This window comes from Tribolium madens, unplaced genomic scaffold (genome assembly GCF_015345945.1).
Source record: "Tribolium madens isolate multiple individuals breed KSU strain unplaced genomic scaffold, Tmad_KSU_1.1 Scaffold_96;HRSCAF=242;Tcas5.2_LG5, whole genome shotgun sequence".
In the NCBI taxonomy this organism is placed as follows: Eukaryota; Metazoa; Arthropoda; class Insecta; order Coleoptera; family Tenebrionidae; genus Tribolium; species Tribolium madens.
In genome coordinates this window covers 8641518-8664353 of record NW_025401068.1, presented here as the reverse complement: position 1 = coordinate 8664353, position 22836 = coordinate 8641518, and the positions used below count along the sequence as shown (strand labels likewise).

Sequence of the window (22836 nt, the reverse complement as noted above, 5' to 3'; positions counted from 1 at the left end):
AAAATTATCCATATATTATTTACAGTTGCTGTAAATAAATTTTATCTAAATATTTTAATTTATTAAAGTTAAAAGTCTAAACAAAAATTCAAATATAAAAAATAAAATATTTATATCATATATTCTTGTAGTTTGACGTTAAATTTATAAGAGATATTTTGCTATTTAAAAAATAAATAAACTTTACCGTTATAAAAACATAATAAAAGTATGTTCGTAAACAGGCAATAATTTCTCGATTTAATTCAATAAAATTGTGATGTACGATTAATTTTGCATTTTTCCGCATTTTTGTGACCACAAAAACCTTCGTCGTGTAAATGCAAACGGAATTATGTCTAATAAAATCTTCTCTGGATAAATATAAAATGCACTTAAAATTATTACCTGAAATTCTACAACTTTGACAATCTGTATTCAAGGAAACGCCATCACAACACTATATTTCTACAAATTGAAGATAATAATCAGTTCTTGTGCGTTGGACGGTAGCCATCGATCTACGTAGGATTTACGCATAACCTCACCTCTTTATTACACAAATCACTGAAGCAATAGTAGAAAAATTACAAACAACATAAATTAAAACGTCGAAATAAATCATACGTTAGTTCGTAATCGCTTCTTAAGCAATTTATAAAATAAATTAAGTGCATTAATGGTACAGGTGTTTCATGTTGAATTATAGTTGTCCATTTCTATTAGCTGATTTTATCGACACTAGTTGTTACATTTTTGCTTTCACCGGAAGTCATCAATGTTGCGAATACGCATGTTTACATACTCCGCCAATGACGGCTCCGGGAATCCCCGCCGCCGAATTGCCAATGGCTCCCCACCGGATTCGACAGGAAACGCGAGAGAAAACAAACCAAATAACTTAATAATGATATAAAGAAAATGATTAAATCTCTACAATCAGCTGTAATTGGTTTAGGAATTCAAAATAAAGCTTTTTTATTTATTGATGTTATCGGTCTTACTGTCACATTAATAATAATAATTTTTTATCAGTTTCTGTTTACTGAAAACGCAGCTATGCAGAAAATTATTCTAGAAACTGGATTTTTTGTATCTCTTTTTCAAGTTGTGGCAGGATGAACGAGAAAAAGCGTTCAACATAAAAGCTTGCGTGTTGCTACAAATTAATAATTTATAAGTTGTGGGGTTGGTTACACTGTTGATTGAACGCCAAACCGCATAACAGCAAGATTGACATGAAAATCACGCAAATTATATTATTCATAACTTCTGTCGTGGTCAGAGCTTATGGGAAGTTTTTTTTCTCGACTACCAGAAACCGCACGTCCATGGTACTGATTGATGGTCATGCTATACCCGAATTAAGTTGTCCATTATAGATGAATTTTATTGAAGTTTGTTGTATTACGTGAAATCAACACAGATATTATTATAATAACAGAAGTGGCAAACTTATAAGATGTATCAATGTTGTTTTAATTATCCTAATATTCATAATATAGGTGGGAAAGACTTTTATTCACAAAAAAACAAGAATGCCTTAAATAAATTGAAATAAAAAATTCCAATTAGCTCAGATTTATTATCATTTAACAGACATGGTTAAAGCATCGATCTGAAATTTATGACGTTATTTTATGTAAATTATTCTATAGCTTCAGCAACTTTTATCCTCAATGTCGTTAGCGACACATAATTATAAGCGCCTATCAGTTTTATGACTTTTGCGTCATCAGAAATTTGGAAATCTGCAAAAAAATATCATTAATAATGAAAAAAACTGTAAAAACAAACTCAGAGATATAATTATTCAAATTACTGGATAAAGTTTAGATAAATTAAAACGACATGGTATTCTCTGACCTTCATTTCAGAGTCTTCCAGAGACTTGTCGAGGGCAGTAACTATCAAAAGAGGAAAAGACACTTTCCTCCAGTGTAATACACATAATTTTTCCTAGGACTCAGCAAAAAAAAAACTGCGAAACTCACAATTTATGTTGATATTTCAGTATGGCAGTAGCAGCATGTTTTACCGTTTCTATGGGAGAGATAAAGGGAAGTAAAATTTTTGCTTCCCTATAAGAGGTTATATTCAGGCTATTCAGTTTTTTTGCACGACGGGAAAGAAGTCAAAATTTTCTCCCGAGGTAGAGAAATGAGCAAGCATAATGACGGGAACAAATATTTGGTCCTGTTGCTAATTTTTTTAATAATATTTTAAATTTCTTGGTAAACGGCACCTCAGGAATAATCGTGCATTTTTTCCTTTATGTTTATTATACTATTATAGTATTTAAGTGAGAAATAAATAAAATATTCAACAATACGTCTAAGGTAATAGTTTTACTTACTCCAAAAGATGACATATCCTTCTGTCTACCAGAAAAAACCTTTTTACCATGCTGTAGAAATATTCAATACTAATTCAATGGTTTATGAGTCAATTTATTTTTAAAATTATTGAAGCTTTGTTTTTCTTAATTTTTATTATTGCGGTGTCTGATTCAAAATTTTAATTAAAATTCTTTATTAGAAATAAATAAATGCATGCCATATATGTATATTGTTTAATCAAAAGAATAGTAATTAATCTGTTGATTAAAAGCGTTAATAATAATAATGGCTTTAAAAGGGTAAGTGTATTATTTCAAATATCCATCAATCTCCACTTCATCAGAACGGTGAGAAATAAAATGCATACCAATTATCCTTTTAATCACGTTAATCTCAAGGTAAGTTGTCTCAAAAATCATGTAACTGCAATTTGCTATTAAGATAATGCAAAAAGCTTGTGTGGAAATAGCAAGCAAGAATTGTAATAACACGTGTTAATATTGAACGGAAAAAATAAGAAATTCTTTTTAATTTTAAACCTTGTTCTCTTCCTTAACTGCTTAATCCTCTAGCAAAAAGTGACACTAAGTCAACACATGCTTGATTTATTATTAAATACTAAGTAGATGCAGAACACTTTGACGGCAGTGCTACCGGTCAAAAATAATCCGTGCACGAGTCATCTTTGCGTTATTAACTGCCATCCGGCTCCAACATATTTGATTTATAATGAGATGAACTGTTCGTTCAACTGTACCATACTAATGAGATTTATTGAAAGAGTGAAAAAAAATGTAATAAGATCAAAAACCGGTCTACTTGCAAATAAATTCATTAAATTCGCGTTTTTGCACTCAAAAAATCACTTAGGTACAAGCAGTGTACCTAATTAATTAGTCTCATCTCTAACAAATCACTTGTGGTCACAAATAGAATTATGGATAGATTTTTTTGCGACTAGAACAAGTCTATTACTCTCAGAAAATGTTTTTTAAGAGCTAAATAGGTGCACAGACTATTAATCAAGAAGAAATAATTTCCATATTTGAAATTCTAGGATTATAATATTATTGTCTTTAAGTTGTTTCTTAAATTCAAATTACAAAACAAATTTATCTCATTTAAATAAAGAAGTTGAATATTCAAACCAAGATTCAAACACTCATTTTATTTTCGTGAAAATTTTACTTAAAAGTTATTTATTCGACGAATATGAGTGTAAATCGGACGCTTTATTTTACGAGTGGAGTTTTAAACTCCGAGTGTCAACGAGTGGTTTATCATCCACGAGGTGGAATAAATGAACCGATTTACACTCAAACGAGTTGAATACAACATTTTATTCTTCGAATTAAACTCAACAAGGCTTAAAATTGCTTTAAATCTGTTAAAAATAATCCGACGTTTCCTATTGAGAAATACCAAACAGTTGTCAAAACTTTCTTACACTGGAGAAAACCCGTAAATTTTGACAGTGTCGAGGAATAAAATTTATTCAATTAGCTTATATTGTTATTTGAGAAAAATATTATTTACTTATTTGTTTTTTTTAATAGAAAATAATTTATTCTGTTTGTCAGTTGTGTTATAGATAAGGGCACAGTCGCACAACAAGTATGCTTTGTGCTATGTGCATGACATATGTATTTAAATCTATATATTCAGGAAAATTGCGGTTGTGCTCCTGCTGTAATAATGGCAGGCGGCTCGCGTTCCTCTGTGCTCCAACAATGCGGAGGAAACGCTGCGATAAATCAGAATTTTGCGCTAAAAACGGCTTATACCTTTGACATCGCTCTTTACAGGTAATAAAAGAGGAATTGCATTTGAATTGAGCCCATGTGGCGATCTGGCCCGTTTCTCTGGCAAAACCTTCAGTTTCGCACGATTTACAGCTTCAAGGAAATGTTTACTTTCGCGATAATTCATCGCAAGAACAACGGACGCAAATCGGAATTAAACCGTCCGGAGAGAGACTTCTGGAATTTGTGTGCACTGGAATGGCACTCGGGCCGTATAGATTTGTCAGCTATTAACGCTCTAGTTGTCGCTCAATATATCTCCTTGATCACTTTATTGCTTCCGCCATTTCGATCTAAAATAAGTCGCCGGTTTATAATTTGCCAACGAAATCAAAACACAGGAACGAAACAAGAACAGAACGGACAAACGTCATTAAAATAGTATCTCGTCTCTCGCGACTGAAATAGATGGGAATCTACTAAGAAATCTGAAAAATAGAAATGCCTATCGCGGCTTTGTCGGGCTATTACAAGGCGCCGCAGAACAGTGGCGTAGGTGTACAATTACGTCGACTTGCACCTGAGAGACTGACATAATTCACTTCATAATATGCAACCGAAATATCCGACAATTGTATGTTTCGCGGACCTTGAGAGTGAGTTATGGTGGCCTAGGTTTATTTTCACAACGGCTTGTAGGAAGGAATTATCGCGATAGACGACAACCGACTACAAATAGAAATTTTAAAATATTCAGCAAATTCCTATTTTATTGCATCGAAAATAGCACAAACTTGTCGGCCTTCGCGAGGATGTTAGGTTTAATATGCTTTACCTGTTTGACTGATAGTGGTTTGCAAAAAAATAGAAACGATCACAGTCGAAGAGAGAATTTTACTGTTTGGAGATTATTCTAATGAGGATGGACGCCCATGGATCGCACAAGCGAGACTTTGCTATTTTTCAACTTTGTCAGGTGGCAATACGTTAGTCTGATTGATCAGGTTAATGTCCTGTCTTGAATTAACATCCCACGGTTTGTTTGAATGCTCATCAGTTGTACAACTTTGCACCAGGACATGTTTGACAGCTTGTCGCCTAGATTATTAATGTTTCACTGAGATAATGTTCTAATGAACATTTCACTAATGGGATAATCAATTTTTTATACTGAGTTTTAAAACTACATATTTAATCTTAAAGTGCAAAAATTCTTATGAAAACGACAATTAAAAATTGAAAAATTTAAGCAAAAACAAACTAGAAACATATATTCGCTTAGAAAAAAAATTACCTGCAATTTATGTTTTTTGAGACATTGAAATGACCAAATTATACAGAGAAATAAAGACACCAAAATCTTCAGAAACACAGACTCTTGTGTTTTTTATTTACATACCTATTTAAAAATTTTATTTTATTTTTTAATTATGCTGTTTTTTTTAAACAAGTAGAGCTTGTTCCAAATCTGGTGGCGAACTGACCTTGTCAAAAATGACTGAATTATGACATTAAACATATGTTTACTATTAAAAAAAATATTGTTCATGGGCGTTGTATGAAACACTCTTTCAAAACCACTGTTATTCTTTAAAAAAATATAATAAGTAGTTACTCGTACATAAGATGTAGAATGATGAACAAATTATTAAATTGTTAATGCATGAAAAGAATTTTCAAAAATGATATTCTTCACCATCCTTGTCTTCAAAATTTTTAGAGAAAAAAACGTACGCCCATGTATTTTTTTATCTTCACCAAGTGGGCGCACTCCAAGTGTCTTTTCTGTCACTGTCAGTTCCCCACCAGATATGGAATAAGCTCTAGCAATTAAGCACTAAAAATAAACCAACTCTCAAGTTTTGAAAAACGTCTTTTACCATTTATATTTTTTATAAAAAATATATTAACGTTTAGAAGAATGCCAACAATAACATGATAGGATAATGTTTTAAAAATACAATGTACCCAAACTATGTTTTCAAAAATAAATAAGCAAAAATTGTTTTAAAAAGTAGTAGGTTACTAATTTTATTTGGAATAAAACTGTATTACATGTACTAACTTAGCTTTTATTATTTGAATATAATAAGAATTTACAAGCTTTAATGCGGTGCTCATGTCAAGTACGCAATGTAATTTTTTTGTGAGATTAATTGCTCCGGAAATATACAACAAGTGTCGTATAAACTTAACAGCGTTTCAAGGTATGTGTAACTCTGAGCTGTGGAGACTTTGTCCAAAAAAAGTACATACAAGAATCCTCTTGAATTCATACATTTTAATACAGATTAATTATCAGAGAAAAGTTGCTGAAAAAATCGTCAACCATTTTTAGAATCGATTACAGTTTTTGCACAATATTAAATTGCATTACATTATACCGGGCATAATTGTCCTCATCACCTCCGCGTGTCAATTTCCTTTCGGCCTTTGATGTCATCAGCTGCAGACAATTTAATGTCGTAGTGTGCTTATTACGTCACAATAAAAGTAAAACTCGTGTTTTGGCATTAGACACAACGTGCCAACGACCTAATCCAATCCATCTTTTCCAGCGAACGTCTTTCCATCGAGACGCAAAAATAAATCCGCACTGACCTAGCACAAACAGACACAAAGTCGTTAAAAGCCTGGAAATGCTCGCGATGCGTGCGAATTCAGTTTTCAGTTTCAGCTGTTTCACGATGCTCGCATTCCACCGTCTGAAACATGCTCTCTTTACAAATACACAGCGACACTACAAACGATTTTTTCAAACTGGAGATGTGCACGTTATGCTAATTTTACACACTATTAACGTAATAACGTTACATGTTTGTATATTAGATCTGCGGTGTTAATTTAAACACCAGCTTCTTGTATATTCCATTTCAGCACCTTCGTTACATACACAGATTTTTTCTTGTAATAATAATTATGAGTTGGTTTTTGTGTGAATCACGTTTAAAACGTCATTAAATTTATTTTAGAAGATGCATAAATCTGTGACGTCTTCAAAAATTATAAATGTGCGTGTAATCAGGAGAAACCAAACCATTCCTGCATGTCATCATGACATTTGTTATAAATAAATGATGATAATCTTGCAGGAAATGGGAGTCTCCTTTGCAAAGTCTGATTAAATTTGATAAAAACATATACAGTATGTCGTCGGATTGAGTTTACAAGAGGTAAATTTTTTTTATCTTTTATTTTACGCCAAAACTGCAAAGGAAAAACAATTTTTGCTTTACCTAAAACGAGCAAATCGGTAATTAACTTCATTGTTCTGATTCAGTGAAAAGAAAAGTTAATGTTTTTTATGATTTTGAAATAATTTTTCTCTCATTGTCGGTTTTATTTATTTGACAACTATATGTTCCAATCAAGAAAAAAATGAACTTTTTTTTGCTGAGTTAGAATAATGAAGTTTTTATGTGTAGTTATGTTATATATGTATTTTTATTTAATTATAAAAGAATGAGCTTTTACGTAATATTTCTATAGTTTATTAAAAAATAATTTTGTTAAATCTTAATCAGTAATTTTATCAATGATGATCAAAAAATTATATGATGTTTGTCTTAAAATTTTACTAGTTTGCTTAAATTATCAAAAAAAAAGTTCCGTTTAAATCAATTTGAAAAAAACATTTAACTTTTTATATCAGCTGTAATGTTTTTGGAAATAAACCGTGACTAGAAAGTTAGTGAATTCTTATTCCCTTATAAAAACTAGGCATTTTAGCCGAATTATGATTGTTACTGGTAACCATAACTTGTGGCGATTTTACTCTCCACAACAAAAACAACTGCAAATTACCCATCATTAATTTGTGGTTTTAGAAAAATCCTCATAGGTATTCAGTATTCACCCAAGAGCAGGCAATTTGTCATTACATCCACTCCGGTGACGTCATGAGCCATGGAATTAGATCACAAGGAGTGCTCATTCGTCACAGTTGTTGTGGTTTTAGCAATTGCGTTACGGATATCTCGAGGCAATAATTGCACGTCATCACATGCAAATCATTCGAATAAGTCATGTAGGACACGCCCTTAGGACAGGTGTAATTTTTGCCACAGAAATGATCTTCTCCTTATCTTGGTACACCACATAAACCCAAGATTGTTGCGTAGGTTTGACCGAGATAGACATTGATGAGTGCTTCGAAACAATTATTATATCTATTAAAGTTATTAAGCTATTAGGAAATTATTAGCTATTTGCATAACACGAAGTTCTAACGCAATCTACGATTTTTCTATTTTTATGCAGTCTTTGATTTCTGAGCGTGTCCTGAGGATGGTTATTGTAAAAATGTGGATTATGGATTATGAAATGCTTTACCGTATCCAGCTGTTCACTATTTACGTTTATTGCTGCAAAAGAGATAAATTCATGGAATAAACCATTAAATATAGACTCAGCCTGAGCACTCCATCAGACTCAACTCCCCGTTTTGCGCGACCTCCGAGGTAAAGAAGAAATAAGTACTGGAGAAATATTCAAAGAATTGATTATATTTTTAAATGGGATTGATAAAAAAACCATTGCGAGAGCATTCGAGTCCTTAATAGCTTTAAAAATGAACGTGCAACGAATACGCGTCTCCTTGTAGGGTTTCATTGTTAGTTCTCACGTTCTACATAAATAATTGCCGATTAAAACCTTTTTATCAATTTAGTATCAGCATGTTGAGTTCAGTCGTTTTGAGCAAATTACATGTTCAATAAGACTTTTTCAGATTGCACTACAATTATCTACCCGCACAACACTCAACAGTGAGCAATTGCACCTCATGAAGGTGTTTGATTAAAGCGCAAGCCTTAGTGATCCTCAAATTCAATTGTACACCTTGAAAGCTGCAGGTGCGCCTGTGGAATTATCAGCAATAAATTCAATTAATCTGATTTCAATACAATATTAACGTTGTAATGTTTCGTCGAGAGGCGAATTCTCCAACAACCGCGTTTAAATCTACCAAATAAGGTAAACTGCCTTTCCAGCCTCCATTTGACTTGATTATGACGATAACGTCCAGTTCTTGTCGGCTCATTTCCGATGGTGAGGCTGTCACTGTATAAAACTTGTTCTCAATTAGCTGTGTTTTTTACAAAAAGAATTTTCCCATATCAGTGGATACTTAAAAAATTCATTTCTAGTCAAAACAATAAATATCGGTTTGAGTCATTTACTGTCGAATGAATAATCCTGTCTCAAGTTTAAGACGAATGAGTGATTAGTATTTATGATTCATTTCTTGTACTATTAAAATTTAATATGGCAGCCGATATAAAATTTGATTGATTTTAGACAAAGACACCAAGACTGTCATCATCAATGTCGGCGATTTGTATTTGTATCTAATAAGTGATAGCAATAAGTGAAATAGAATTAAATGTAGCTATTAAATATTTCTACGTCAGAATGGTAAAATTTATAGCTCATATTATCAACATTCTGGGCGAATAATTCAGAAAACTTATACAGATAATGAGCAACACATGTCCTTTCCCCGTCGTGGTGTGAGGTCTCAGATAAGAGCGCAAAGTGAGAATTAATCGAAAAAATCTTTCCAGGAATTGTCTGAGAAATTCTGCACTTTTACGCAAGCTGAGCAATATTTTACGTCCTCCTGTACATAAATCTCGTTACTGTCGGTGTATTTTTACTAGAACAACGTCTTATTTACATCTCCGTTCTCACTTATGCTTATTTTTGAATACCGATGGAGATGAATCGGTTTATTGTATACAGTATCGAACTGAATATAAACCCGACAAAAGACCTGCGGATTAAATTATTGCAACAACTCCCTTTCTCACTCTTATAAATCACAATATGAAACTTTGTTTATCCAAAGTGATGTAATTCTTTACATTGGCGTAATACTGACCTATTGAGATATTTGTTCCGGATAAAGGGTGACAATAATTGCAAGTGTACGTACACTTGCAAATTCCTCCTATAAATCAATTCGAATGAAGGAGATTTTGCCAAAGGTCACCCTGCAAATTAGGCGATTCAGGCATGACCGCACACTGTAATAACGCCTGCCTTAAGCATGTTACAAGTTCACGAAGACATGAAACGTAAAGTGATACTAAATAATAATAATATTAATGACAAAAAAAGATGTCCAAGAAGAATAATGTCTGGGTACTGTAACAAAGTTGAGAACCAGTATTTGTGAACTGGGTGCGAGTTTATCTATATAGTTAGTAAACTTTTTTCAAACTATATTTTTATTCTTTCTACTTTTGTTTGGAGACATTAATAGTTTAGATTTTTGCATTTTTTTTGTAAATCGTAAGTAAAGTGTATGTCAAAACTAAATATGTATAAATTACAAATTAATAATTACTATGATTGAAATGCAGATTCGAAGAAGCATGCCCTTCCTGCAAGTGAAGAAAGCTAAAATTGGTAAACACTATCAGGGTCGTGTTAAAAAGCCACGGTCAGTTATAAATTCCACAATTATTTCAATATGCTTTCTCGGGCGTTGGTAATGCATAAGAGCGTCATTACAATAAATACAGAGTACTTGTATAATACTCGGGGGAATATCAACAATTTGCAAATACGAACCTATACCACAGCAAGCACTCCAACAATTTTATTTATGTTGCAATTATAATGCAATTTAGCGCGTTTTGTGAAAATTCGTCGTTTACGAAATACCCATAAAAATCTTTTATTGTGTACGACTGTCCTCATAAGTTGTTTGTTTGTCCAAAGAAAAACTTTATACTCTTATTTATTGGTTATTAAAGGCGAATGTTATGACTTTTAAATTGGTTTTATTAAGGCAATTAAAGGTGGTGGACACTGTAAAACCCATATTTACGAAGTTACACTCAAGCGACATATTTCTACGGATTTTATTAATGACCACAATTAATTACTCCCTAAAACCTTCACCTTTTCTCCGATCAGGTGGTTTCATTATTTTTAATGGAAATGCATGTGTGTACGCAACAAGGTAAAAATAAATGCTCCGTATGTTCTTGTGGCAAGATACCATCAAGTTTATGCAGCTAAATGCGTTCAAAATAACACAAAGTGCTCAGAAACTACTCTAGAAACAATGCATTACCCTCTGCCTTAAAGTTGTTTTGCTCACCAGGAAGAAAGTAGGCAACTAACTAAAATAAACTCACTCGCAAAAATAGGTAAATAAGAAAATCGTTATGAAACCTTTCTTTTCAACCATCCAAATCAAACATGGCTGTAATTTGACTTATTTGTGAAATTAATAATAAAAGACACATATCAAAAAATACGTATTTCATACAAGTTTTTTTCAACTAAAATAAAAATAACGCCTTGCTCAACTAAAATAACAATAGTTCGATTTAGTCAGAACTGCGTTTTCTGGGGTGAAATAGGTCACAATAATTTAATAAACGAAGAATCTGTGATAGAACTGAACCCTACTGAGAAAAGATCCAAAAGACTACTATTTCATACAGAAAAAACATTTTTAAAAGTGTCAGAATGACGATAGCAGTGGTACCAGATATTTCTTGTACTTTTTATATTTTTTCTAAGTATTTTTATTATTCATAATAATTCCGTAAAGGTACAAAAACTTTGTCAATAGAAGCCATAAATGTCGTTACATACTTTTAATGTATAGGGTGTTTCAYAACTCGCGCTAGAGCAAAGGTAAGGTAAGGAAACATGGAAAAAATTCTGTTCATAAAAATTTCGAAATTATGGAAGTTTAAATTTTGCACTTTGAATCTTTTTTAGGAAAAATGGATTATTAGCAGAGGCAACAAGGAACCTGTATCCTAAACTATATTCAACGTTATTTGTGGCTTTTATTGGCATTTTTAGGTACTAAATAATTATAAAACAACATGTATGAGATCATCAGTAACATTAAAGACACATAAAAAATGTCAAATGTCAAAAAATAAATGTCAAATTTTTTTAAACATTTTTCCCTATTCCTGTAATTTATCCCACTTAGAATTTTTTTTCTGGTGGCGAGTTTTGAAACACCCTATATAATTTTAATATAAAATTCTGCTTTTTTGTTTTGTAATAGCCTGCGACAAAAAAAAACAAATAAAATTATTTTTTTAACAGAAATACACTTAAGTGCAACAAAAAAACGCAAATTGATTTTTTTTATAATGTAATTTGACCTGTTAATAAATGCCATTTATTTGACATTGCCTTTGTCACAATTCACAATTTCACAATTTGTCAGGTATCTTCCAAACTTTTATCAAGATTTCTCATGTTTTTCCATTTCGTTTTTAACACAGACTATGACACTGCACTGACAAGACCATCAAATATGACATTACTTTTGATAGTTTTCTAACCATTTTGGGAACAACTTTTTTCACACAATGTAAATCTCTGAAAAATTTGACAATTTTGTTTTTGACAATTTGCGTTTACTTGGTATTTTTCTCTGGGACACCTGTATGTATGTATAGTTGAAGACAAAATACTTTGGTCGTCAATGTCACTTGAGTGACATTAAATTGTAAAGCATGCTTTAGGACTGTTAACCATATTTGCAGCTACTGTCAATCATAGTTGACAAGTTGTATGTACATATTTTTGATAGGTAAGTATATTAGCTGTCATTAATTTGAAATTGTCATTTATTTTAACGTTAAAGTTTGAATTACATTAAAGTGTCAGAAAAGTGACGACCAAAGTATTTTGCCTCCAACTGTACCCAAATAATTTTATAATTATAATTATTGTCAAAATTTTTTGAGTCTATTAAATACTAATGGGGAGTTAAAGAAAAGTGCTCTTAATTTAGCTTTAAAAAAACTCTTTTTCATTAGGCATGTTAATTATTTAGTGGATTGCAGTGATGCTCTACAAATTTTCACTTTTTTTTGTAGATAATTCTGGAAACATAAGTAGACGCGACATCTATCTAAAGAAGTACTAACTACCACTAATCATGTAGAAATCTGTTCAAAAAATGCGCGCAAAGGAAATCGTTTTAACGGTCATCTTGTCTCCGCATTGAGATACAGTACAAGTGTTTATCATCGTTTGTGACAAATCACAAGTTAATTTACAACGTAAAGTGCATGAAGTAAATTGCTGCAATTGTGTTAATAGGTATTTGATATAATTTGTAGAAATAACGATTAAAATTGAACGTACTTTTGAAATAACGATAAGGAACCGTCATTCATACGTTAACAGCGTATGAATTTTGCCTTCCTGCCAGTTTAATCATCCTACATGTGGTGTTAGCCGGCTGATTGCAAGAACCAATTAATTAAAACCGTTAAGTTTACAATATTAGTCAGTAATTCTACAATAAGATGCATCAAGAAACACTCCAACTTATACAAGTGCTAGAAAAAACTGTTTCTCCCGGTAAGTACTAAACTTTTCACAATTTGTCAAGTTGCCATCATTCTTCAACCACTGCCATATAATCGTATGTGTAATCATCAAAAAAGAGCTTTTCTTAGAACCCCAACACATTTCTGTCTGTTCTGATAAATCCCAACCCGCATTTTGACATTTTATGACATTCCCAACTAGCCCCCCATCTCGTCCATTTCAGTTCAGAACCTGATGATGTCGCCACACCGACGACAAAACGTCGCTTTTTTCTCAAAACGCAACATTGCACAAGTTTTAGTAGTTCAGAAACAGTCTCTGATTTTTTATTGGGTCATAACCTCACAATTTTCGAGGTCATTATCCTCAGTGATTTTCCGTTAATCACAAACCTATTTGATCATTTTCAGATAAAAATGAATTGGAGCAAGCATCAACATTTCTTGAACAAGCCGCTGCCGCTAATATCTTAGAATTTATTAAAACTCTATCCGATATCCTACGACATGGGGGCAACAGTCCTGTTGCTCGCATGGCTGCCGGTCTCCAACTGAAAAACCAACTCACTTCCAAAGATCCCAACATCAAACAGTTATGTCAACAGAGATGGCTGGCCGCACCAGAGGAAATACGCAACTACATCAAGAAAAACGTAATTATTTTCTTTACCTGTTTTGAAAGGAGCCAAATTACATTTTTTAATCGGATTTTTTCCAACATTTGGAACCGCAACTAAAAACATTATAATTATGATTGATTAAAGAGATTATGATTTCGTTCTCTAGGTTGTGGGTGCCCTTGGCACAGAGACCAACCGGCCTTCRTCAGCAGCCCAATGCGTGGCTTACATCGCAGTCACCGAATTACCCCATCACCAATGGCCAGACCTAATTGTAACTCTAGTGAACAACGTAGTCCAACCAAACTCCACCGAAATGCAGAAAGAAGCAACTCTGGAAACTATTGGTTATATCTGTCAAGAAATCGATTCAGATGTACTCGTTACTCAATCCAACGACATTCTCACAGCGATAATTCATGGAATGCGTTCTACAGAGCCCAGCAATCATGTCAGATTCGCAGCAACGCAGGCGTTGCTGAATTCTCTTGAATTCACCAAAGCCAACTTTGAAAAGGCCACAGAAAGGAATTTCATCATGGAGGTGGTGTGTGAAGCCACTCAATCACCGGATACGCAGATTAAAGTAGCTGCGTTACAATGTTTAGTTAAGATTATGTCTTTGTATTACCAATATATGGAACCCTACATGGGACAAGCTCTCTTTCCAATTACATTAGAAGCGATGAAATCTGACAATGATGCGGTGGCTCTACAGGGTATTGAGTTTTGGTCAAATGTTAGCGATGAAGAGGTCGATTTGGCCATTGAGGCCAATGAGGCGGCCGATGCAGGGCGGCCCCCCGCTAGGTAAGTAAAACGTTTTTTTTTCGTACAAAATGCTTTCAAAAATTACAAATGCCTAAGTTACTTTCGATTTAAGCAGCAATGTATGATTTTTTTTATAATGATAAATTTGTCGAATTCACAATGCACATTTTTMATAGATTACAGAATTAAAAAAAATAGATTGGTAAATTTCAAGTTATTCAGTTAGATAACAAATTATTATTAGATATTCTATACAAAACTGAAACTGAAAAACGCCTTAATTATTAACAAAAATTAAAACATTTTTACGGTTTCAAAGCACTATGCAACTATTAGAGGAATTGGATTGATTGTAGGCTTGAGGAATTTTAATAATAAATTTTTTATAAATATCGATTGATTTTTTTAAAACACACTTTTATTTGCTATTTTTGTGATCAATAAAAGACTTGTTTTGATATTATTTTTCTTGTAATGTGGGTTTGAAACGTCAAAAAATAGATAAGTGTTAAGTCAACAAGCCTATTATTAGAACATTATTATTCATTGTGCTGTTACGCTGAACTCAAATCTTACAAACGCATTTCCGTTAATCTGACTCAACTGTCAGAAATTTACCGAATATTTTTTACAGAGTTTCACGACACTACGCTAAAGGTGCGCTTCAATTTATCGTACCCATCCTTCTCCAAAAACTAACGAAACAAGAAGAGCTCGACGACGAAGACGACTGGAATCCGAGCAAAGCTGCAGGCGTCTGCTTAATGCTTTTGGCCACATGTTGCGAAAACGAAGTTGTTCCACACGTTTTACCTTTCATCAAAGAAAACATAAAGTCTGAGAATTGGCGGTTTAGAGATGCGTCCCTTATGGCTTTTGGTTCGATTCTTGGAGGGTTGGATAACACTACTCTGAAACCATTGGTGGAGCAAGCTATGCCGACTTTGATTGAGCTGATGTATGACAGTAGCGTTATTGTAAGAGATACTGCGGCTTGGACTTTTGGTCGAATATGCGAAATTATTCCCGATGCAGCTATTAATGAAAATTATCTTAAGCCCTTGTTGGAAAGCTTGATTAATGGTCTTAAGGCTGAACCGCGAGTTGCGGCTAATGTCTGTTGGGCGTTCTCTGGATTGGCTGAGGCCGCCTACGATGCAGCTGAAACTAATGAAGACACGGGGACTCCTGATACGTACATGTTGTCACAATACTTTGAGTATATAATTCAACGGCTTTTGGAGACTACGGACCGTCCAGATGGCGCTCAAGCTAATCTCAGACCGGCAGCCTACGAGGCCTTGATGGAAATGGTGAAGAATTCCCCAAAAGATTGCTACGTCACTGTTCAAAAGACCACAATGGTGATTCTCGAACGTTTGCAACAAGTTTTACAAATGGAGACACATATTACAAGCCACAATGATAGATCACAGTTTAATGATCTCCAGTCTTTGTTATGCGGAACACTTCAGTCTGTTTTGAGGAAAGTAACACCAGAGGACGCTCCGCAAATATCTGACGCCATCATGACAGCTATGCTAACGATGTTCAACTCTAATTCGTGCAAAAGTGGAGGTAAATATTTATAGTAAGTGTGAAAAATTCAGATAAATGTGTATTGTGTTTAGGTGTACAGGAAGATGCATTGATGGCAGTTTCAACCCTGGTGGAAGTTCTTGGTGAAGGTTTTCTCAAATACATGGACGCGTTTAAACCGTTCCTCTACATCGGCCTCAAGAACCACCAAGAGTACCAAGTCTGTGGTACCGCAGTTGGTCTAACCGGAGACATATTTCGCGCTCTCAAACTAAAAGCTCTTCCCTATTGCGATGAAATCATGACCCTCCTTCTAGAAAATCTCGGCGACCAGTCGGTCCACCGTAGCGTCAAACCCCAGATCCTCTCAGTTTTCGGCGATATTGTTCTAAGTATTGGTCCGGAATTTAAAAAATACCTCGAAGTGGTTCTCACGACACTAGCGCAAGCGTCTCAGGCACAAGTCGATCGAAACGATTTCGATATGGTCGATTATCTAAACGAATTGCGCGAAGGGGTACTTGATGCATATACGGGTATCGTACAGGGTTTAAAAGGCGATGGACCAACTCCTAATCCCGATGTTTTAATTCTCGAACCGCACATTCCTTTCATCGTTCAATTTATAACTGTGGTAGCACAAGATACGTTTCATTCAGATGCCACGGTGGCAGTTGCGGCGGGATTAGTCGGTGATCTCTGTACGGCTTTTGGAGCACCGCTTTTGCAGCTATTGGATTTGGAGCCGATCAATGAGATGTTAGCGCAAGGCAGACGAAGTGGTACCAACCGTACTAAAACTTTGGCCAATTGGGCTACGAAGGAATTGCGCAAGTTGAAGGCTAATTCGACGGCCGCCGTAGCTAGTTGGTAAGTGAGCGTGAACAGTTTTCAGCAGATCCAAATTGCATTGGTTTAGACCATAAACTCGTTAAAAATAAGATCGTTTGATTGGAGCAAACGCGAATTATTCATAATAAAAAATGTTTCTATAGTTAAACAAATGACGCAGTTGTATCTGCTGGCGTTTGGAGACTTAGCATTCGATTGTATGTGTCTCGCGTAAATCTGTGTGCTGAGCGAAGTTTGACAGTTGCTTTCGATGGTTTCAGATTTTCTTTGGCATGTTGTGGTTTAACAGAAGGAAATCTAACGAAGGTGTGGTCAACGGCATCGATATTGGATTCGCATTATATATAAAAACCAAAATTCTTTCAGACTTTAGTTTTCGTTTTGGCTGAGTCGGACCAGTTTTGTTCATGGGTCAAAAATAGGGGGAGGGGTGAATCGTTGGCTCATTGAGTAAAACTGGTCAGCTAGTTTGACATGGTATTGTTCCCCAATACTTTCGGTTTTCGGGGTGCAGAGTGAGTGCTGATGCATATGGACTCTTGATAAAACTGTGAGTGCTAATCGTAGCTGTGAACGCTTGTGAATAGTGTCTGAATCTTCGCCTGGTTTCGTGAAAGGCGGTTTAGCTCAAGACTGAAGAGTGAAGTGGTGTCTCCTCTATCACTTGTTGCGTCTTTTACGTTCGTCTTCACTTTAGTATTGTATTTGATTACAATAAAAGCATTTGTCTATTTCACATATCGAATTTATCATAAGTAGTTATTTTTATAACGGTCTTTGGTGAAGAAATTACGTATGCACTGCAGTCAGACAGAAGTAATCTTAAAAATCACAGTTTATTATTGCTTCTTTGTTTCACTGCAGTTTGTGTGTAATTTCATTAAGGAAAAAAACTAAAACTCGCTTTGGTGCTTCTTTAGATTTTGTGAATTTATATAACTTTTTCTCTTAAAAAGCGGAAGACTGCGATAATCAAAAAACTGTCCAGAGGAGCGTGTTTTGGTTTTTTCGTCATTAATTTTTTTGAAACAATTTTCAATTCACTGAATTCATACTCAGGAAATTTGAGAATAATAAATCTTGTGACTGGTATTTTTTATGAAAGATTTTTGTGAGGCCTGATTGTGCCTTGCATGGGTGGTGTATGAAAATTTTCGAGTTTTTCGTATAAGTCACGCTGATTAAAATATACGAAAGTGCTTGAAAGGGAGGGTGGGTATCGCAACAAAGTAAAAAAGAATCTGTGATTTGAGAAGGTTTCTGTAGTTGCCAAAAAACGAGAAAAATAAATTCAAATTCCATTAGTTTTTTAAATGCGTATAATGAAACCTTCTCAATGTTTTCGTAATTATAATTCTAGAATTATAATTATAAATTCCTTGTATGTGTGATATTTTTCCGTGGGCAATATTGAAATAAACCAATTTTTTTGTGTGTTTTTTTTTATCACTAGTCCAATAAGCGACCTTCGTTGTTTTAGAAGGTACATTAGCGATGGGTTATTTTAACTATTGCCCGCGTCTGGGTTCAAAGGCTGTATGAAACAATTTGTATAGTATGTAAGTAGTGTGATTGTTATTTTGTATGTAAGATGTATGAAYAATTTTATTATGAAGTAATATAAGTATTTCTACTGGCCTAAATTATTTATTAAAGCCTTAACTGTTTTATGCACACCGAAACATTTAATTTTAAAAAGCTCATTTTTTATGGTTTTCATTAACTTGTAAAGCACTTTATTTGTGAATTCGAAAGTTTTAATTTAGTGTACTAGACAAGTAAAGTGCCCGCTTCCAGCCGAAAGTGTGATTTTACTTCATGATCTTTTTACAGTTATTTCGAATTAGCAAATCTATGAATGTTCATGTGCAAAAAGGTTGCGTTAAAATTCAGTTGGAAYGATTTTGAGTGGAAATGTTTATGATTGCATATTTTATTGGTTGAATGTTTTGTTTTGATTGTGCCATGTTGATTGTTAATCTGTAATCACCCCAAATGCACCGATGTTTGACAATATAGTTTTCTGTATGTTCTGAAGACTGAATTTTTAAGTAAATAGCCTAGTAAAGCTCAAATGCCGTATGAAAGTTGACGTATAATGCGGCTTATTCCAAACTTCATATTGTCGAACACCGGTTACTTTTCTTCTTTTCCTTAAAAATGTTACCATGTCTAGGGTGCCTATTGACCAATTCATCAAAATTATGTATTAGATTTTAATTTTTGTTAAGTTAAATTTCCTGCACGCCGTTTCAGTTAGAATATTTCACTTTTTAAATTCCCTCCCAAAACTCTTGGGATCACTCCCGCAGAATTGGGATTTTTGTAGTTGTACGGATAATAAATGTTTCCTTTCTTTACACACTGTTTTCTTTACATCCAGCCACACCAAAATTTCTCAAAATTTTAAAGGTAAGACTTTTCGAATAAATTCAGGGTTGTGTCTGTGTCGTGTTGCATCGCCCCTATTTCATTCTCATCGCCCCATTCATTATATGATTAGTGATTGATTTCAGGCAAACGGGACATAATCTCATAAACCTCACTCCTAAGTCTTCACTTATAAATTCAACAATGGTCGTTCAGTGTTGCGCAAAATGGATCAAAATGAACACAACCATAATGTAAGTACTATTTTTATCATCCAACCACTCGTAATGAAAAATTCTAGGACTTTCTTGATCTAGACGACCTTTTACCCCAAGTGGGCGAATTTGGTCGATACCAAAAACTACTTCTCTGCCTCATCTGCCTTCCTGCATGTCTTCCATGCGGGTTTTGCGCCTTCAACCAATTATTCATGACCGAAACACCTGACCACTGGTGCAAAACACCCCAAGTACTCAACCTCACACAAGAAGAACGAAGAAACCTCTTTATTCCCAAAGACAACAACTCTTTTTCCAAATGTCTGAGATACACAATTAACTGGACACATATTTCCGACAATTTTGACAATATCTCTTCGCGTCCTACTGAAGAATGTACCGAGGGATGGCAATTTGACGAAGCCGCCTATTCTAGCATTGTCACTGATGTACGTACTCAAAACAAACCAATATTTTGAATAACGATAGTTTCAGTTTGAACTAGTTTGTGACAAAAGTATATACCCCACTTTGGGTCTTGTGGCCTTAAATCTAGGGGGACCAGTGGGAGTCTACTATTTCGGGATGCTGAACGACAGCATAGGTCGCAAAAGATCATTTTTTGTGTGTCTCACGATCCTACTTTTTGGGAGTGTTTTAACAGCAACGGCCCAAAATTTCTGGTGGTGGGCTGCTAGTAGAGTCATTGTGGGGCTTACGATACCTGCGATTTACCAAATTCCGTTTATTATTTGTGAGTAACTCGCTCAAATATAAAAAAAAAACAATCAAAGTTTTGCAGCTTTGGAGCTTGTAGGTCCCAATTACCGGTCATTTGTCACAGTCATGATTTGCTTATTTTATACTTTGGGCTTATTAATGTTAGCTGGTGTGGCATATTTGGTACGAGATTGGGTCTATTTTGCCCTTTCGACCTCACTTCCGTTCATCCTGTACTATTTTTACTGGTTTTTCTTACCGGAAAGTCCGAGGTGGTTGTTAGCAAAAGGCCGATTTGAGGAAGCTTCCAGAATTTTAGAATCTTTGGCTCGGGTTAATAAGCAAGAACTGCCGTCGAGTTTTAAGCAACAATTGAAGCAAAAAATGTTACGTACAAGGACTTTGAGTGAAGAGGAAAGTTATAAAAAGATACCAAACTGTACTGAACTTTGCGCTACACCAAATATGAGATTAAAAACCATTTTAATAACACTAAATTGGTTTGCAAATGAGGTGGTTTACGTCGGGTTGAGTTATTATGGGCCATCGTTGGGGAATAACGAATATATGAGTTTTTTTCTGTCTTCGGCGATTGAAATTCCCAGTTATTTTATCTGTTGGTTAGTAATGGACCGGTGGGGGAGGAGATGGCCGCTATGCTTATGCATGATCATTAGTGGAATTTGCTGTATTACCACATTTCTTCTACCTGAAGGTAAATTAATTTTTAAATTTGTTTTAAGCTAAATCTTATGTGTTATAGGTTCAGTCGGATTGATTTTAGCATTTTTTTTAATGGCCAAGTCTACGATTGCCGCCTCGTTTCTTATTATTTATCCTTTTGCAGGGGAATTGTTTCCAACACAGTTGAGGGGTTTGGGAATTGGAGTGTCTGCTTATATTGGCGGAATAGGCCGAATTGTAATTCCATTTATAACGTTTCTAGTAAGTATAATTGAGTCAAAATATTTTATATTCAAAGTTCAATAACATTTAACTCTATTTAGGTCATACAATTTGAATAATTTTTGTTTTTCCGGTCGCAATAAAGTTCTATGCTTTTTGCATGGCTTAATTGTGTTTTTTTATGAGAAAGAATGAATAGCAACAATAATTTTATTTTGATTTTTAATAATAAGGAACCTTTTTTTTATGAATTAACAACCTTTTTTTGATAAATTAACAATCAACAAGAATTATTTGTAAATAAAATAGGAAATAGTCAAGTCGCTTTTAATAAAAAATTATCGAAATTTAGATTTTTTGAGTGTGTATAGTAAATAGCTGCGTAATTATTAATAAATTAGTATACCAGGTGAATAAAAAGTATGGAACCAAAGGTTTGTGCTTAAACTATTTATTTTTTGAAAAAAGTAATTGATGATTGATAAAGTACTATAAAAATGTGATGATTTAACAAGAATAAAATTTTTCGAAATTTCCTTTTCTTTTTGAGTTCTACAAAAAAAAATATTTTTTTAAATGGCAACCCACTATAAAATCATTTTTCTCATAAAAGGTATATTCTAAGGATTACAACTATCTGCTTTATATTTAATTTTTTCATAAAAAAATTTTCAGATAAATTGCAATTTTGACAAAAAAAACTCGCGTAACTCAAAAATAAAACAAAATTTCGTTCTGAAAATACGATCACATTTTTTATATTACTTTAATTTATATTAATTATTATTTTCTGGAGGCAAATGATCAAAAATAAAAACGCTTCGTTCCATACTTTATTTCATTCTGTATGTGTGGTGTACATTTGAGGGGTCAGAAATGGTGGTGTTACCGCTACTTATCATGGGAATTATCTCTGTGATTGGTGGATTGATTGGTCTGCGTTTACCCGAAACTCTGCATTACCGTCTACCTCAAACTCTAGAAGAAGGAGAGGAATTTGGAAAAGATTTTACAATAACTGATTGCCTTCGATGTATCCCTATAAAGTACGTCAACTGAATGTAAATTTCTATTTTTTATTTTTTCAAATCTAGACCAGAAACTTCTACTTCAGCGTCAGAAGATTTAGAACTAGAACCTATAAATTCTGAAGCACAGGAAGACACGCCTTTGAGTCGTTCAGCACGTCGAAAAATATCAATTCACAGATTAGCAAAACAAGCCAGCGTCATGGATGCTCCAAAAGATGCAGACGGAAGCATGAAAATTACGAATTGGTTTTAATTATTTTGTATTATTTTAATACATGTTTCTTTACAAAATGATTTTTATTTATCTTCCCTCAAACAAAATCAAGAGAAAAAAGTGAAAGTAAGAAAGGTAAACTGTAGGGACTTTCTGACTCAAAGTTCTTTACAGCAGCTGTGTGGGATTTGTTGGACAGCCTGTATGTA

General features: G+C 33.9%; 2 protein-coding genes across 3 annotated transcripts; both read left to right on the top strand.

Annotated features, from left to right (window-relative positions):
* The first annotated feature begins 13047 nt into the window (after positions 1 to 13047).
* On the top strand, positions 13048 to 19982 carry LOC123012545 (importin subunit beta-1). 2 transcript variants are annotated; one of them, XM_044410550.1, is made up of 8 exons: positions 13096 to 13113; positions 13174 to 13417; positions 13798 to 14039; positions 14173 to 14816; positions 15412 to 16355; positions 16409 to 17186; positions 19685 to 19792; positions 19840 to 19982. In XM_044410550.1, the coding sequence occupies exons 2-8, from the start codon at positions 13363 to 13365 to the stop codon at positions 19853 to 19855; spliced, it is 2787 nt and encodes a 928-aa protein (XP_044266485.1). In that variant the 5' UTR covers positions 13096 to 13113; positions 13174 to 13362; the 3' UTR covers positions 19856 to 19982. The 2 variants fall into 2 exon arrangements, with proteins under 2 accessions (XP_044266486.1, XP_044266485.1); XM_044410551.1 differs by lacking the exons at positions 19685 to 19792; positions 19840 to 19982 and adding an exon at positions 17429 to 19528 and having other exon boundaries at positions 13048 to 13417.
* LOC123012546 (carcinine transporter) lies at positions 17156 to 22698 on the top strand. Its single transcript, XM_044410552.1, has 8 exons — positions 17156 to 17186; positions 19685 to 19792; positions 19840 to 20205; positions 20252 to 20510; positions 20559 to 21191; positions 21240 to 21421; positions 22250 to 22428; positions 22477 to 22698. The coding sequence occupies exons 2-8, from the start codon at positions 19766 to 19768 to the stop codon at positions 22664 to 22666; spliced, it is 1836 nt and encodes a 611-aa protein (XP_044266487.1). The 5' UTR covers positions 17156 to 17186; positions 19685 to 19765; the 3' UTR covers positions 22667 to 22698.
* Positions 22699 to 22836: the final 138 nt, after the last annotated feature.

What these genes read in the sequence shown, in the direction of transcription:
- LOC123012546 (XM_044410552.1), top strand. Translation starts at nt 19,766, where the DNA reads ATGGATCAAAATGAACACAACCATAAT. An exon ending in CCAAATTCCGTTTATTATTT is followed by an intron (nt 20,511 to 20,558) that starts GTGAGTAACTCG and finishes AAAGTTTTGCAG; the next exon opens with CTTTGGAGCTTGTAGGTCCC. An exon ending in CTTCGATGTATCCCTATAAA is followed by an intron (nt 22,429 to 22,476) that starts GTACGTCAACTG and finishes TTTCAAATCTAG; the next exon opens with ACCAGAAACTTCTACTTCAG.